Raw genomic sequence first — 12,168 nt, 5'->3', positions numbered from 1 at the left:
ACATGCGGCTCTCCGGTTTCACGGAAGCGCTTCTGCCATTGACTGCTATCCGGGCTTATATCCCGGAATCGAGGGGAACTAAACAGGCGACCAACTTTCGTCGCTGCGCCTGTTTTCTCGGCCGGCTCGAGCAGCGCTAACAAGCGCAGCTTCCCAATCGAATTGGCATTCGTTTACGACGTTGTTTCGTGCGGCTCTAGCGCTCGGCGACTTAGCGGTCGAATTTCCGACGCACGCGGATTCCAAACGGCGTTCTGAACGCGACACCCGAAGTATAGTGCCTAGAATATACTGGCTACTGTGCGCAGCGCGCGTTTCGTACGGGAGGGCGAGGCCCCCGCCGCGATGCCTGCGCGGAGAGGCCGCAAGGGGCGCTGCCGGTCGGGTGGGTGCGCGAAAGCCGCCGAACTCCCGTCGTCTGCTGTCGCGCCGATACCGCAGCCTCGCGCGATTGCTCGTGTGAAATCAATGTTTGACAAGCATCATCTCTTATATTGTGAAGCTGGAAGACGCTAAACGTGAGCAAAAACATCGTGAAATGTTAAAGGCTAAGTGGCAATGCAAAGAGGACGAAGCGGTTATCGGTCTAACGATGAAAAGGCGTCTTTGTTCACTGCACCGGCGGACCCAGCACGGCTTGCTGAATGGGCAAATGAGATCAAGAGGGCAGGCAGAAGGCTGACACCGAAGGCTGTCGGATGCGAAAAACATTTCGAGAACGAATGCATCGAAAGATCTTTTAAGATTACGGTGAACGGCGTCGTGAATGAACTCGCCCGAATGAAGCCACGCCTGAAGCCCGATGCTGTGCCTACAGTATTCGAAAATTATCCACCTCATCTTGTACCTAAAAGGACGGTTTAAAAGGAAGGTGCGAAACATTTGCGACTAAGGACCGGCACCTAAACAACGGAAGCGAAATGTCGAGCTGGTGGATCCCGAGTTGTGCTCTGCAGTCGACGGTGATATGATACGCGGTTTGACTCTCATTGCGTCGCTCGTGGAAGCGCATCAGAGAAACTCCAGAAGCGTACCGATTCCGAGCAGACAGACATTGCTACAGGATCGGTGTGTGATAGCGAAGCGATACTGCAGTGTCCGTGCGCAAGTGATGTTCGGCACCCGTTCGATGGAATGCTGATTCCGATGACATGGATGAAGTTGCCTGCTGCGTCAAATGGCGCTTTAACTTATGCCTGTTGCGAGACCGAAGCTGGTGACTTCTCGAAACTATTCATCGAAAGAATGGTGACTTTTGGAAAGCCTTTGATTGAGCACGGTTCTGTAATTGCCACAATTTACTTCCGAGGAAGAGAAAAGGAAAAGCGCGTGCTTACAGCCCGCCATGAGGCAGAGACATTAATTAAAGAAATGGCTCCGTGGCCTCTGTAATGGATGTGGCATGATTCCTGTTGAAGGCAAGCACACTTCATACAGAAATATGTACTTCGCAGAGAAATGCTTGCTGACCACCGATGGAAAAGGAGAGTCATGCTTCCACTGCAAATATTTACAGAAGCTCTCGCAGAACAACATGTGCAGAAGAAAAAAGACGAAAGATCCTTACAGTGACAAAACAAAACAATTTTTCTCGTGCTTTGAGAAACACAAAGAAAAGCGTGGCCAACGCTCAGCAGCATGTGACTCAAATGAAGGAGCAAAACAATGCACTCAGCGAAGAAGCACTCGAGACAAAAATACAGTCACTCCCAAAGAAGCAGCAGAGCTTGTTTCCTGGCCGCAAGACGAAAGTCTCTGAGAGGCATGCCTTATGAAGATGCCTGGATTGAAGAATGCTTGCTAATGAGGATGCGGAGCCCAAGGCTCTACAAGCACCTTCGGAAGCAGAGCATTGTGATTTTGCCTGGGCGAAAATGCTTGCAAAAATATCTGCAACGATTTAGGAGTGCCTTTGGTCTGAACACGAAGGTTTTTGAGGCTTTAAGCGAAAAGACCAAAAGCATGGACATGTTCAGCCATAATCGTAACAAGTTCTTTTACTTGGAACTTTTAAAATTTATATAAATTATAGGCTGCAATGGATTCATAATAGCGTAGTGTTTTATCTCTTTCCGTACTAATATAATCAAAAGCTGTAAGTTTGATATCCTGCCGCTGTGGCAAATATAAAATGTGCTACTCTATCACACTCAGAGTTAATTTGTGTAGGTGAAGCCTACACAGTGTCTATCTGTTGCTGGCTATCTGTGACAGTGTCTATCTGTTGTCACTACAATAGGGGGTTTACAAAAGTAGGTCTGGCAACAATGATAGGCGCGCTGACCTCGCCTGACCCCGCGGTGGCGGCCATCTTTGGATCTCTTCGTCCGTCCGCTCCGCGTCCGTCCGTCAGTGCCCGCCGTTGTGTCCGTGCTTGTAACGTTGTCGCCAAGTGTACTGTGCGTGGAACGGATTTTCAATGTCAAGCGAAGTCCTTTCGTGGTCTAGGGACCTCTTGTTGTCCCTGACGGTTTCTGCGAGCGACGGCTGGAGGCATATTTTGAGAGCCGAGGCGTGGCGGGGCCCTCCGGCCGTGCTGCCGAGCGCAGTTACAAACTGCTCTGCGAGTCCTACACAGAACCCTCATCGATCCGCGTAGCGTCATCTCTATCCAGGTGCAGTATTCAAAGTTTTATAATTATAAAGTTTTTTTTGTCCGTGTGCTGTTGCTTGGACGCCTATGTGAGACGACCGCGAGTTTGTTTACCTGATTTGCGCATCACCGTCGCTCATCCCAGGCTGGTAGATACTTACTGAAATGAGCGACGATGCATTCTTTGCGACGAAAGAACTGTGCGTAATTTTACACAAGTTGTAATGGCCCTTAGGCGCGAGGCTCATGTGTAAAATCATGCATTTTCGTACGCGGGAGTGCGATACTTAGCCAAAGAACTAGTGTTCTGCAAGAACGGGAGTCCATGGATGTGTTAAATGACGCATAGACAGCTGCTGCTCAAACTGTGGGATTTAGAGTGCCGTAGACTTTTGTGGGCATCAGCGAATAATGGTGCAAAAATCGTCAGTTGCGTGCTAGCTGCGATACTAAACCTGCTGGTTTGCACAGCTCCTCCCGAGTACTGCTACTGGGAGATTGGCAGAATAGCTGTGTTTGCATCTTTAACAGCCAAGCTTGGACATTTTCACTATATTTCACTCCAAAGAGAGCAGAGGCGCATAAAAAATTAGCCGCCAAAACTGGCGCAACTGAAGTGGTAATGAGCGCTCAGCCGTTTGCGTGTCGTTCGATATTTAGCACCCGAAAATTTACAGATGGCAAGACTGAGATGCAGTGAACTTGGAAATGTGTTGTGCAAGTTGCTCGTCTGCTGCAACAGCTCACTTGTAACAGGTGGATGATGGCCACATAGTGGAAAGCAGGCTAACAGTAACTTGTTTTCAGTCATGATTAGTTTTCTTTATGACAGGTATGGCTTTATTTGCATCAGAAGAGCTACTAAAGGGGTTATTTATATCTTTGCAGTTTTTGCAACATATAAGCCAACTTTGCTATTTTTTGCATTCTTTTATGTTTTGTTTATACATAACAATTTCTTTACTATATATGGTGGTTTATATGTGACACTGAAATATGCATTTAGTGTTCAGAAGTTATGCACATAAAGTGGTGTGCAATGAAGTGTCACAGCTTCTTCCAAGTGTCTGATGGGAGGTGTTACCTGAAATGTTTTCATACTTGTGAAACGCCAAAACAGTGTGTGCAACATATTATAATTTGACTCATTGCAGCCCTGGGAACGTTCACTTGAAATGCACCTGCTACAGGAGCCAGAAAAAGTCGTCTCGGCCATATGAGGTAGAGCTGACGTTGCAAGCCTGTGGCTCCATTGCGACGACGAAATGCCAGTGTGCAGCTGGTACAAGTGGTGTTTGCAGCCATACCATGGCAGCTCTCAAACTCCTGGTCCTTCTCAAGAGCAACAGGTACCAGGAGCCACCCCCTGAGCTTGCCTGTACAGAGCTCCCTCAACAGTGGCGACGTCCGCGTAGTACACCGCTTGCCCCACTGCCACTTGAGTTTATCGACTGGAGGCGTGTTCGGGACGGAGGACTTTGTGAGCCCCTCAGGACTCGCTTTTATGAGGCAGCCAAAGAAGATTCCTCCTTCGCGGACGTTGCTTCGAGATTACGCAGACTAGGTGCCCAGCTGTCAGCAGTAGCTCCATCTGCATTAAGTAGGCACCTCCATAATGGCCCACTCGTTCCAGCCGATTCAATGCTTGGGCCCACACCTTTAGGGAGCCCCCTGCAATATTTAAAGCCCCTCGTACCCCATGGCTTTCAAGTCATGTTATCCCCTGACATTCAGTGTGGGCATGGCAAAAGTGAACAACCAACTAGGCCGGAGCTGTTCAAGGACTCAAATGCGTGGGTGCATAGCTCCGTTAGCTGTCCTCCTGAACAGGCGTCTATACTTAAGGTGGGTACATTTTGGCAGTATGGGCTCAATCCATGCAGCAACTAACACTAAAACATAGTAAGCTTCAGCTGCTAAACATTTTATTTTGCTTGAAAATAGTAACTTGGTTTAATTTTGCAGAATATATCACTAGAAGAGGTGTAACCAAAGTTTGCATGGAAGTCAGTGCCCAGCTGTATGCATCAATTCATTGTCCGCACTTGATAGGTTGCAAGTAAAGGCAAGTTTATTTACTGTGAGAACTCACCTGAAGAATGCGCACTATTTGTTAGGCAGTTGTGATGATAGCCACAAATGCTGTAACTATAATATGCATGCAGTTATGGGGAGATAACTTAAGAGGGAACAGCGCAAACACAGCACCTAAGGTGCTGCCAGATAACGTAAAGAGGGTCTGCTAAAGCAACGCTGCTACATGATTCAAAAGAAATGCGTTGGTTCCAACTGAGGCGTTTCCAGGAAATGCTAAATTCTGAATTTTCTGTGCTTTTAGTGTTGGTGGTTCTGCTTTAATAAGTGGAAGGAGACATGACTACTGAGTTCTACACAGCATTGACTGGAAATGTATTTGCGCGTTCAAACCTACATATGTTCATAAAAGAAATTTTCAAACATTGCAAGGAAGCACATCCTAATGTCTATTTTATGCACTCTCCTGGTACAAATTACACGAAAAAAAATGTCATACATACATGAGTGAAAAATTCTGATTTGGCTTACATTAGCGCAGTGCAACATACAGTCACATTAGGCTATAGACACTGGCTACTGATAGTGCTCCAAGCATTCCATTTATAACTTGGCTCGCTAGAACGTACAGAGTACTTGACATATCTAGTTAATGCCTCTGTAGTGTTGAACACCTCACTTCTGTCTACATAAGCCATCGTATTCATATTTCAGTCAAGTGAGCTTTCATTTGAAGAATCCTAATTGTCTTTTTTTTGCAGTATATTTAGCTCTTATTAAACAGTAATATGGTAGTTTTTGCATTATTTCTGAAGCACTATGACTTTTTCTTGTTCCTTAGGCTTTGGAGATTTCCTGCGAGGAAGCTGTAGCTTTGGAGCAGAACACAAGACAGCAGGCTAGTAGTGATGCATGGAAAGCAGCACGCCGTCACCGTGTGACAGCTTCATCATTTGGAGTTGTTGTACAGCGTACAACCTGGACAGAGAAAGGCTTGCACAACTTCACGTCTCAAAAAGACTTGTCACGAGTGCGAGCAGTACAGTAAGTATGCTTCATTATCATTCATTATCTTAATGATAGTACTCGCTGACACTGACATTCAGTCTAATTACCAGTGGAAATTTCATAGATGTAGCAGCTTGTTAGACATTTGGATGCAGCAGCACTAACCGAACCTTCTAGCCAGAAAAAAGTGCGATTCCATGTGAGGTCTATGCTCATATTTCTTTACATCTATTGTGCATTACACTGTTTTGTAAACATTGTGAAATCTGTTAGGTACCGCTGCTATTAGTTTTGGAGTTCTGTCCTGGTCATCTTCACAGGACTTGTTGTAGTTTGTTCCGACTTTCCCAGTACACTTTTAGCACCCCTTCTCCCACTTCCACCCGTGTGTTCAAAGCATAAAAATTATGTGCCAATTTCCAGTTTTGTTAATTTTTTTTCACAGGTACGGAGTTGCCAATGAGCAGCCAGCAGTGCATAGATACATCTACACTATGAGGACAAGAAGCCGCGACATTGAGGCTTTTAGATGTGGACTACTCGTGGACCCATCCTGTCCATGGTTGGGAGCGTCACCTGACCGCTTCATCTTTGATCCGTGTGAAGAACCAAAGCATGGCCTTTTGGAAGTGAAGTGCCCGTACAGCTTAAAGGGCAAGGCACTAGAAGAAATAGGAGACTCACACTACATGAAAAAGGACGAGCAAGGTGTATTCAGGTTGGACCGTAGCCATGAGTACTATTACCAAGTGCTTGGGCAAATGGCTGTGTCAGGACTGCGCTGGACTGATTTTGTTGTATTTTCGGAAAAGTTTATGATTGTGGAGCGTGTCAGATTTTTTGAAGAAGACTGGGCTAATGCGATGGCTAAGATTAACCCCTTCTTTTTTTCCGTACTGTTGCCATATTTGGCTTCAAAACAGCCCAGTTTCTGAGTTTTCTTGTTTATATCCTGTAAGCTATGGTGCCAAAACTAGCAGCTAAGTCTATAGATTTTTTGTTCTGGACAAAGTGACACTATAAGTGATATGCAGTGTTTGATGAAGCATGTGAGGCTAGCAGCTGTTAACATATTTTCGTTCCTGCAGCGAGTGGATTGCTAGGAAAAACGCAGCTAAGGGTTACATTTTTGTTCCTCGCAAAACATTACTATCAGTGATATGCAATATTAAGTGAAGCACTGTTCATGCTGGCATTTGATAATTTTTGTTCCTTGCAAAGTGTCATTACCAGTAATGATGTGCCATATAAATGAAATGTTGCTTATTTTTATTTGCTTATTAAACTTGTTGAAGATTTGCGGGGTCGCAGCGGAGCACCAGAGCAAGATGACCAGCGTGGCAGGCTTCTAGTTCCGAACAGCCCGTGGCGGGAGTGTGCTCCGAGCGCGCGCTGTCCATCTTTATTTTATTCTATCGCGGGAACGCCGATCTCAGCGCCTGCGCTTTATAGCGTCGCCGGGCGCTATAGGGTCCCCCGCCTAGACGTAGCGTCGAAATGTCCGCGCCGACGGGTCAGAGATGGAGTAGCCACGGCAGGCAAGCAGGCAGCTAGAGGAACAGTGTCCCCACGGGGTCGCTACAAGGTCCAGTAAGTTCATGTCAGGGGCCGAGAAGAGCCGTCGGGTGGAGTGCGCGGGCTCAGGTGGACGAGCCTGGCTGCTGCGCAATGGGCGAATGATGCAGGGTGCCGAGCTGACAATGGACATGGGGGCAGGGGAGGCCATGGTCGGGCCGTCACTGACTGCAGTGCTGCCCTTGGACACAAGTGTCGTTGGTGTTGGAACATTGCAGCTGATGTCGATGGGGATCCGACGCGCCGTGTACGCAGTCACAAGCACAGGAGCGGCCGAAACGGCTCCATGGACTGACAGCAGCTGTGATGTGACCGTCGATACAACGGTAACAGCTGTGACGATGCCGGAGGAAGTTGCTGGGCTCAATCCCAGGAGCTTGGGTGAAGCGGGAGTGGCAGTCCGGAGCGACTGGCCAGTGCTGATTGCGTGTGGGCATGGTCGGCGGTGGGTGGCTGCAAGAAGGTTGTGACAGTGACAGGCCGTGCAGCTGAGACTGCTACATCAGACGGCTGGCTGACAGAAAGAGACACAGCTGGTGGATGGACAGTTGTCACACTACTCGGTGGGTGTAGCTCTACCATTCGTTGCTGAAGATGGCTGAAGTCACCAGAGCAGACGCTTGCTGCGGCAGTGTCGACCTGCCAGGGTCAGACTCCGAGAAGCGGTTGACAGTACTGAGGGCTTGGGGTGGGGCCTCTTGGGCAGGCGGTGTGGCCGCCGGGGTAGTGGGGCTGGTATGTGGCATATGCTGCGGTGCCAGCAATCTCACTTCGCCCTTAGCACGATCGCTCAGGTCAGTGACTGATGGCTTTAGCGGAATGAGCGATGAGGCGGCAGGTGAGCGTTCGGCTGGCAGCGATGCTACGCAGTAGGGTACAGAAGTTGGCGGAATGGGGCACTCGTCGAGGAAGAGCTCGACTGACAGCGGCACTATTGCAGATGAGAGAAGTTGCTCACCGGGCTCTGCCGTAGACGCTGTATCGTCCTTATGGGAGGCGGTATGGCCGGAGGCGCTGAACAGGGTGGCGCGAGGCGCATCTGTCGCTGAGTTCGCTGACGTGGCAAACCGCGGTGGGCCAGGCACCTCACCGAGCTGCTGACGGAATGGCTGTGGACTTGAGGCCGTGGAGTCGTCGCACAGTGCTGCTAGCGTGTCCGGAGTAGCAGGATGTGCTGTCGGAAGCGATGCGGCAGCGTCGCGTCTGGTGTGGTCGGTGCTAAAGAAGCCGGGCCGGAGACGCTGGACTGGAGTGGCGGCGAGGGGCTGCTGAGGCGGGCCGGGTTCTGATGAAGGCTGCGTGGGTGCGAGCGAGGCCGGTCCAGGGCCGGAGGCTGGCGGCGGCGAAAACGGGTCCGCTGCGTCGTAGAGTGGCGGCGGAACATAGTAGGCGCTGAAGTCAGCCAAGACGGCCGCACGCAGCTCATCGTATGTCCGGCAGCCGAAGGCAGAGTAGGTGAGCCGACGCAGGAGGTCGGGTGGGAGGATGTCGCAAAGGACTGCGTGTTTAAACGGCTGGATGGTGATGCCGTTCAGGTACATCGCAGCCTCCAGTTGGGCGAACCACCCGCCGACGCCTGCAGGCCGGAACGCTGGGAGCGGCGGGTCGAAACTTGGGTGCTGCCAGTAGGCCATGCTAGGACGCCGCTGGGATAGAAGGCACGGTTCGCCGGGTCACCACTGTTGAAGATTTGCGGGGTCACAGCGGAGCACCAGAGCAAGATGACCAGCGTGGCAGGCTTCTAGTTCCGAACAGCCCGTGGCGGGAGTGCACTCCGAGCACGCGCTGTCCATCTTTATTTTCTTCTATCGCGGGAACGCCGATCTCAGCGCCTGCGCTTTTAGCGTCGCCGGGTGCTATAAACTCAACTGCTTTCCATGTTTGTCAGATGAAAAACTTTGTGTGTTATTCAGTGTATTATTTGCCGACAAAGGTTTCATAAAAATTATATTTTCCTTTAATAAAGTCTATGAACACTGTTGGCCACTTTCATTAAGCATGTGCCTGAGTCTGAGCCTGTGGACTTGTAATGCACATGTCTGGATGGTCGTTTACAGGATCGTCATCATCATGCACAAGTGGAGACTGGAAATTTGTCAGAAGTGTACACACTACCCACATTTCATTTATGACTGGTCCCAGAGAGAGCGGGATTGGCCTGTCAAATATGTGAAAGTTTTTTATGCGCTGGATGCGCCTTTCAACATGTATGCGCAGAGAGGCAATTTCCTGGGTTTCCTGTACCTCCTCTTCACTGAACTGGTTTCTTGTAAGAAAAGGCGGAGTGTTCAGTCCTACCCCAATGTCGACTAGCAAATCGCTGATCCGAAATCCTTTGTCTGCCATGACGACATCACCTCTGTCAAAAGGAAGGTTCAAGAAGCCACTCTGTCGAACACATTCTTTGTCAGAAATAGAGCCTGGGAAAAGGTTGGACACAAAGGTCACTGTGCCGTCTGGTGAGATTCCTATCAGGCCTTTAAATGTGTTCGTCGACTTGTATGTGGAATATGTTGCTGATTGTAGGGCTAGTGAACTAGATGTTTGGCACCTGATTTCTGTAGCATCCAGAATGATTCTTGTGGAACCGTGCTTTGCTTTGAAAACTGAAGGCATCTCCTCTTGGACTTCTGTTTTTGATAGCCACAGAGGCATGCGAGTCAGGTGTATGAAACAGTAACTTGTCCATGTGATGCAGATTCTTGACACTGTGGCGATGGAAATGCAGAACCTGTCAGCTAAATCCTTCTCAAAAAGTCCTAGGCGCAGTCTGACTAGGAATAAAAAAAATTCATTTTCTACAGTGAGGCTTTTAGGCCTGCCCATTCTGGATGGTGTTGATTGCTGTACAGGCCTTGACTGTTGCGCGGACCATGTCCTTATGTTCTCTCCGTTATCACCTGGGTTCAAAAATTCCAAAATTGTTTTAAAAATTGTGTATGATGGCAAGCCTGTATAGAAGCGCATGTCGTCATCATTGTTCATGAACCGTTGGACAGAAAACTGCTTCCCAATTTTTTTCTCTAGCTGCTGGGATTTTTCTCTGGCCAGCTCAAGCTCCCTGCTGACTCGGAACAATGTTTCCTTCACGAGCTTCAGTTCTTTTTCTTGTTCTTTGGCCTGCTGTAGCTGCATTTCAACACTGGCATTTTTTTCTTTTGATGAATTCAGCTCTTCCTGTACTGAAGAGAGTTGCAGCTCAAGCTCGTTGATTTTCTTTTCATACACCTCAGCTTTCCTCTGGCTTACGCAATCAAGGCTGCAGGCAGTCGACCTGTGCTGCGGCGTGCACTCTTCTGTATGAGCAGCACTAAGCGTGTGAGCCCTCTGAGCGCCACTAGGCTCAATAGTGTTTTCAGGGTCATTCTGTGATGCTGTATCACACTGCAAGTCTGGTACATCCGGCTCCACTTGCTCTTCTAAGTGGGTTGTTGAGACCATGGTATGCCGCTCTTTTGGTGCCTTCCTTTGTTTCTTGGCAGCTTTTGCTGGAAAGTTAAATAAACTTGGCACAGCATGCTCCTTTAGCCGTTTCATACCTGATGCATACTTCGGGTAGAAATCATCTTGCTTGAAGTGCTTGGAACACACTTTGGTGTGATGCGTTATAGTGAAGTCTTTCCCCACATCTCTGCGTATCGCAACAATCCACTTCTTTCTCAAAGCCGGGTTGCTTGGGAAACCATGGAAGGAGATCTGCACAAATAATAAACAGGTTTTGTCAACAAGCACCACATTATAGCTGTGGATGCTATACTTTATAGCAATACTGGAAAATCTGATCACACGAACTCTTGCGCGAAGCAGGCATGGCGCGGTGATAGCTGATTTTTAAAATTCCTTATCATTTCAGCACAGTTCCCTTTTCCCGAGGCCGCCCATTTCAGCTCTTGCATATGAGGTTAAAGCTTGAAATGTCTACTAAAAGAGGAAATAAACAAGAAATCGTCATCTTTACAAAACCAACTCACTTTTCGGGTGGCTGTCAACTAAGAAACCATCATGGGATTCGAGAAAACCCACTAGAGTGGAACGCAAGCTTCGTTATTTTGTGGATCGCGCTGGCAAGTATTCATAGGCACAGACTACAAACCTGAGCTGCGCGCTCTGGACTTCGCACGCGTCATCAAGCGATAACATCTTTTGAAACGGGCTGGATGTGAGCATGACGCTACACGTGTGATGCCTCATCTTTTCCTGCTTTACAGGACGCCGCGGCTTTGGCAGGCGCTTTTGTAGCGTGAAACAGGCAGCTTGGGCGCCCTAGGCAACCATTTTGCCATCTGCACAATGCACGGCCATTTGACACAATGGTTTGAAAACTAGCTTCGGTAATCATGCCCTTGTAATAAGTCAAATAGAGAATGGCGAATGCAATCCACGTACAAAAGGCTCCAGCGGATCTATTGCTCCTTCTCCAGTATAATTTTCCATCTCAGCACAAGCTTTCGTGAAGTTCACAAGGCTCCATTGCACGCAAAACAACCTCGCTGTTTCAGGTGATCGCAATCGCGTTCTATGAGCTATCTCCCAGTCAGAGGTACATGCCGTAATGCCTGACATGCTGCAAGTGACACTTGTAAAGCCGATCAAGAATGCAAACGAACGGTCGTATACACACCTTGTTTCCGTGCGCGTCTATGACGCTGCGCTGGCTGCAGAAAGGCACGCAGCAACATGCTGGCATTCCGAATGGAGCTAGGTGCTAGCACCGACTCTTGTGATGCCAACAAATGACGCAATCGCTTGCGGGAATTCCAATGAATGTCGCTGTGCGTGCACGAGTTCCACGAGGGCTCACGTTGGCGCGTACTCTCCGGGTACAGTGAACTGTCGTCCGAGTACTCCGGGAGGCGCGGACGGACTGAACCAAATATGGCCGCCGTGCGCTGTTCATGTTTTTCTCACTAGATGGCGCTAACTTTTGTAAAGGGTCTATTGAATACGCGCTTTTTCGT

At 48.8% G+C, this 12,168-nt stretch overlaps 2 protein-coding genes across 4 annotated transcripts; one reads left to right on the top strand and one right to left on the bottom strand.

The window, feature by feature from the left end:
- Positions 1-2,239: 2,239 nt before the first annotated feature.
- On the top strand, positions 2,240-6,935 carry LOC149356285 (uncharacterized). Of its 3 annotated transcripts, XM_089584166.1 has the most exons (4): positions 2,240-2,615; positions 3,748-3,942; positions 5,469-5,671; positions 6,081-6,935. In XM_089584166.1, the coding sequence occupies exons 2-4, from the start codon at positions 3,859-3,861 to the stop codon at positions 6,568-6,570; spliced, it is 777 nt and encodes a 258-aa protein (XP_089440292.1). In that variant the 5' UTR covers positions 2,240-2,615; positions 3,748-3,858; the 3' UTR covers positions 6,571-6,935. The 3 variants fall into 3 exon arrangements, with proteins under 3 accessions (XP_089440292.1, XP_089440291.1, XP_089440290.1); XM_089584165.1 differs by lacking the exon at positions 2,240-2,615 and having other exon boundaries at positions 3,665-3,942; XM_089584164.1 differs by lacking the exon at positions 2,240-2,615 and having other exon boundaries at positions 3,665-4,438.
- A 1,730-nt stretch (positions 6,936-8,665) lies between these two features.
- On the bottom strand, positions 8,666-9,841 carry LOC149356284 (uncharacterized). Its single transcript, XM_089584163.1, has one exon. It carries the CDS (start codon positions 9,824-9,826, stop codon positions 9,203-9,205), a length of 624 nt encoding a protein of 207 aa, XP_089440289.1. The 5' UTR covers positions 9,827-9,841; the 3' UTR covers positions 8,666-9,202.
- Between the last annotated feature and the right edge of the window lie 2,327 nt (positions 9,842-12,168).

This window comes from Amblyomma mixtum, chromosome 3 (assembly GCF_055824585.1).
Source record: "Amblyomma mixtum isolate Tamu chromosome 3, ASM5582458v1, whole genome shotgun sequence".
Lineage (NCBI taxonomy): Eukaryota > Metazoa > Arthropoda > Arachnida > Ixodida > Ixodidae > Amblyomma > Amblyomma mixtum.
Note: the sequence above shows the minus strand (reverse complement) of the source record. Positions and strands in the feature narration are given on the sequence as shown.

Bases quoted from the DNA above. Each gene is read 5' to 3' on its own strand.
- LOC149356285 (XM_089584164.1), top strand. From the start codon at position 3,902: ATGGCAGCTCTCAAACTCCTGGTCCTTCTCAAGAGCAACAGGTACCAG. The intron at 4,439-5,468 runs GTGGGTACATTT...CTTGTTCCTTAG, and splicing joins AACAGGCGTCTATACTTAAG to GCTTTGGAGATTTCCTGCGA. The intron at 5,672-6,080 runs GTAAGTATGCTT...TTTTTTTCACAG, and splicing joins TCACGAGTGCGAGCAGTACA to GTACGGAGTTGCCAATGAGC.
- LOC149356284 (XM_089584163.1), bottom strand. From the start codon at position 9,826: ATGCCTTCAGTTTTCAAAGCAAAGCACGGTTCCACAAGAATCATTCTG.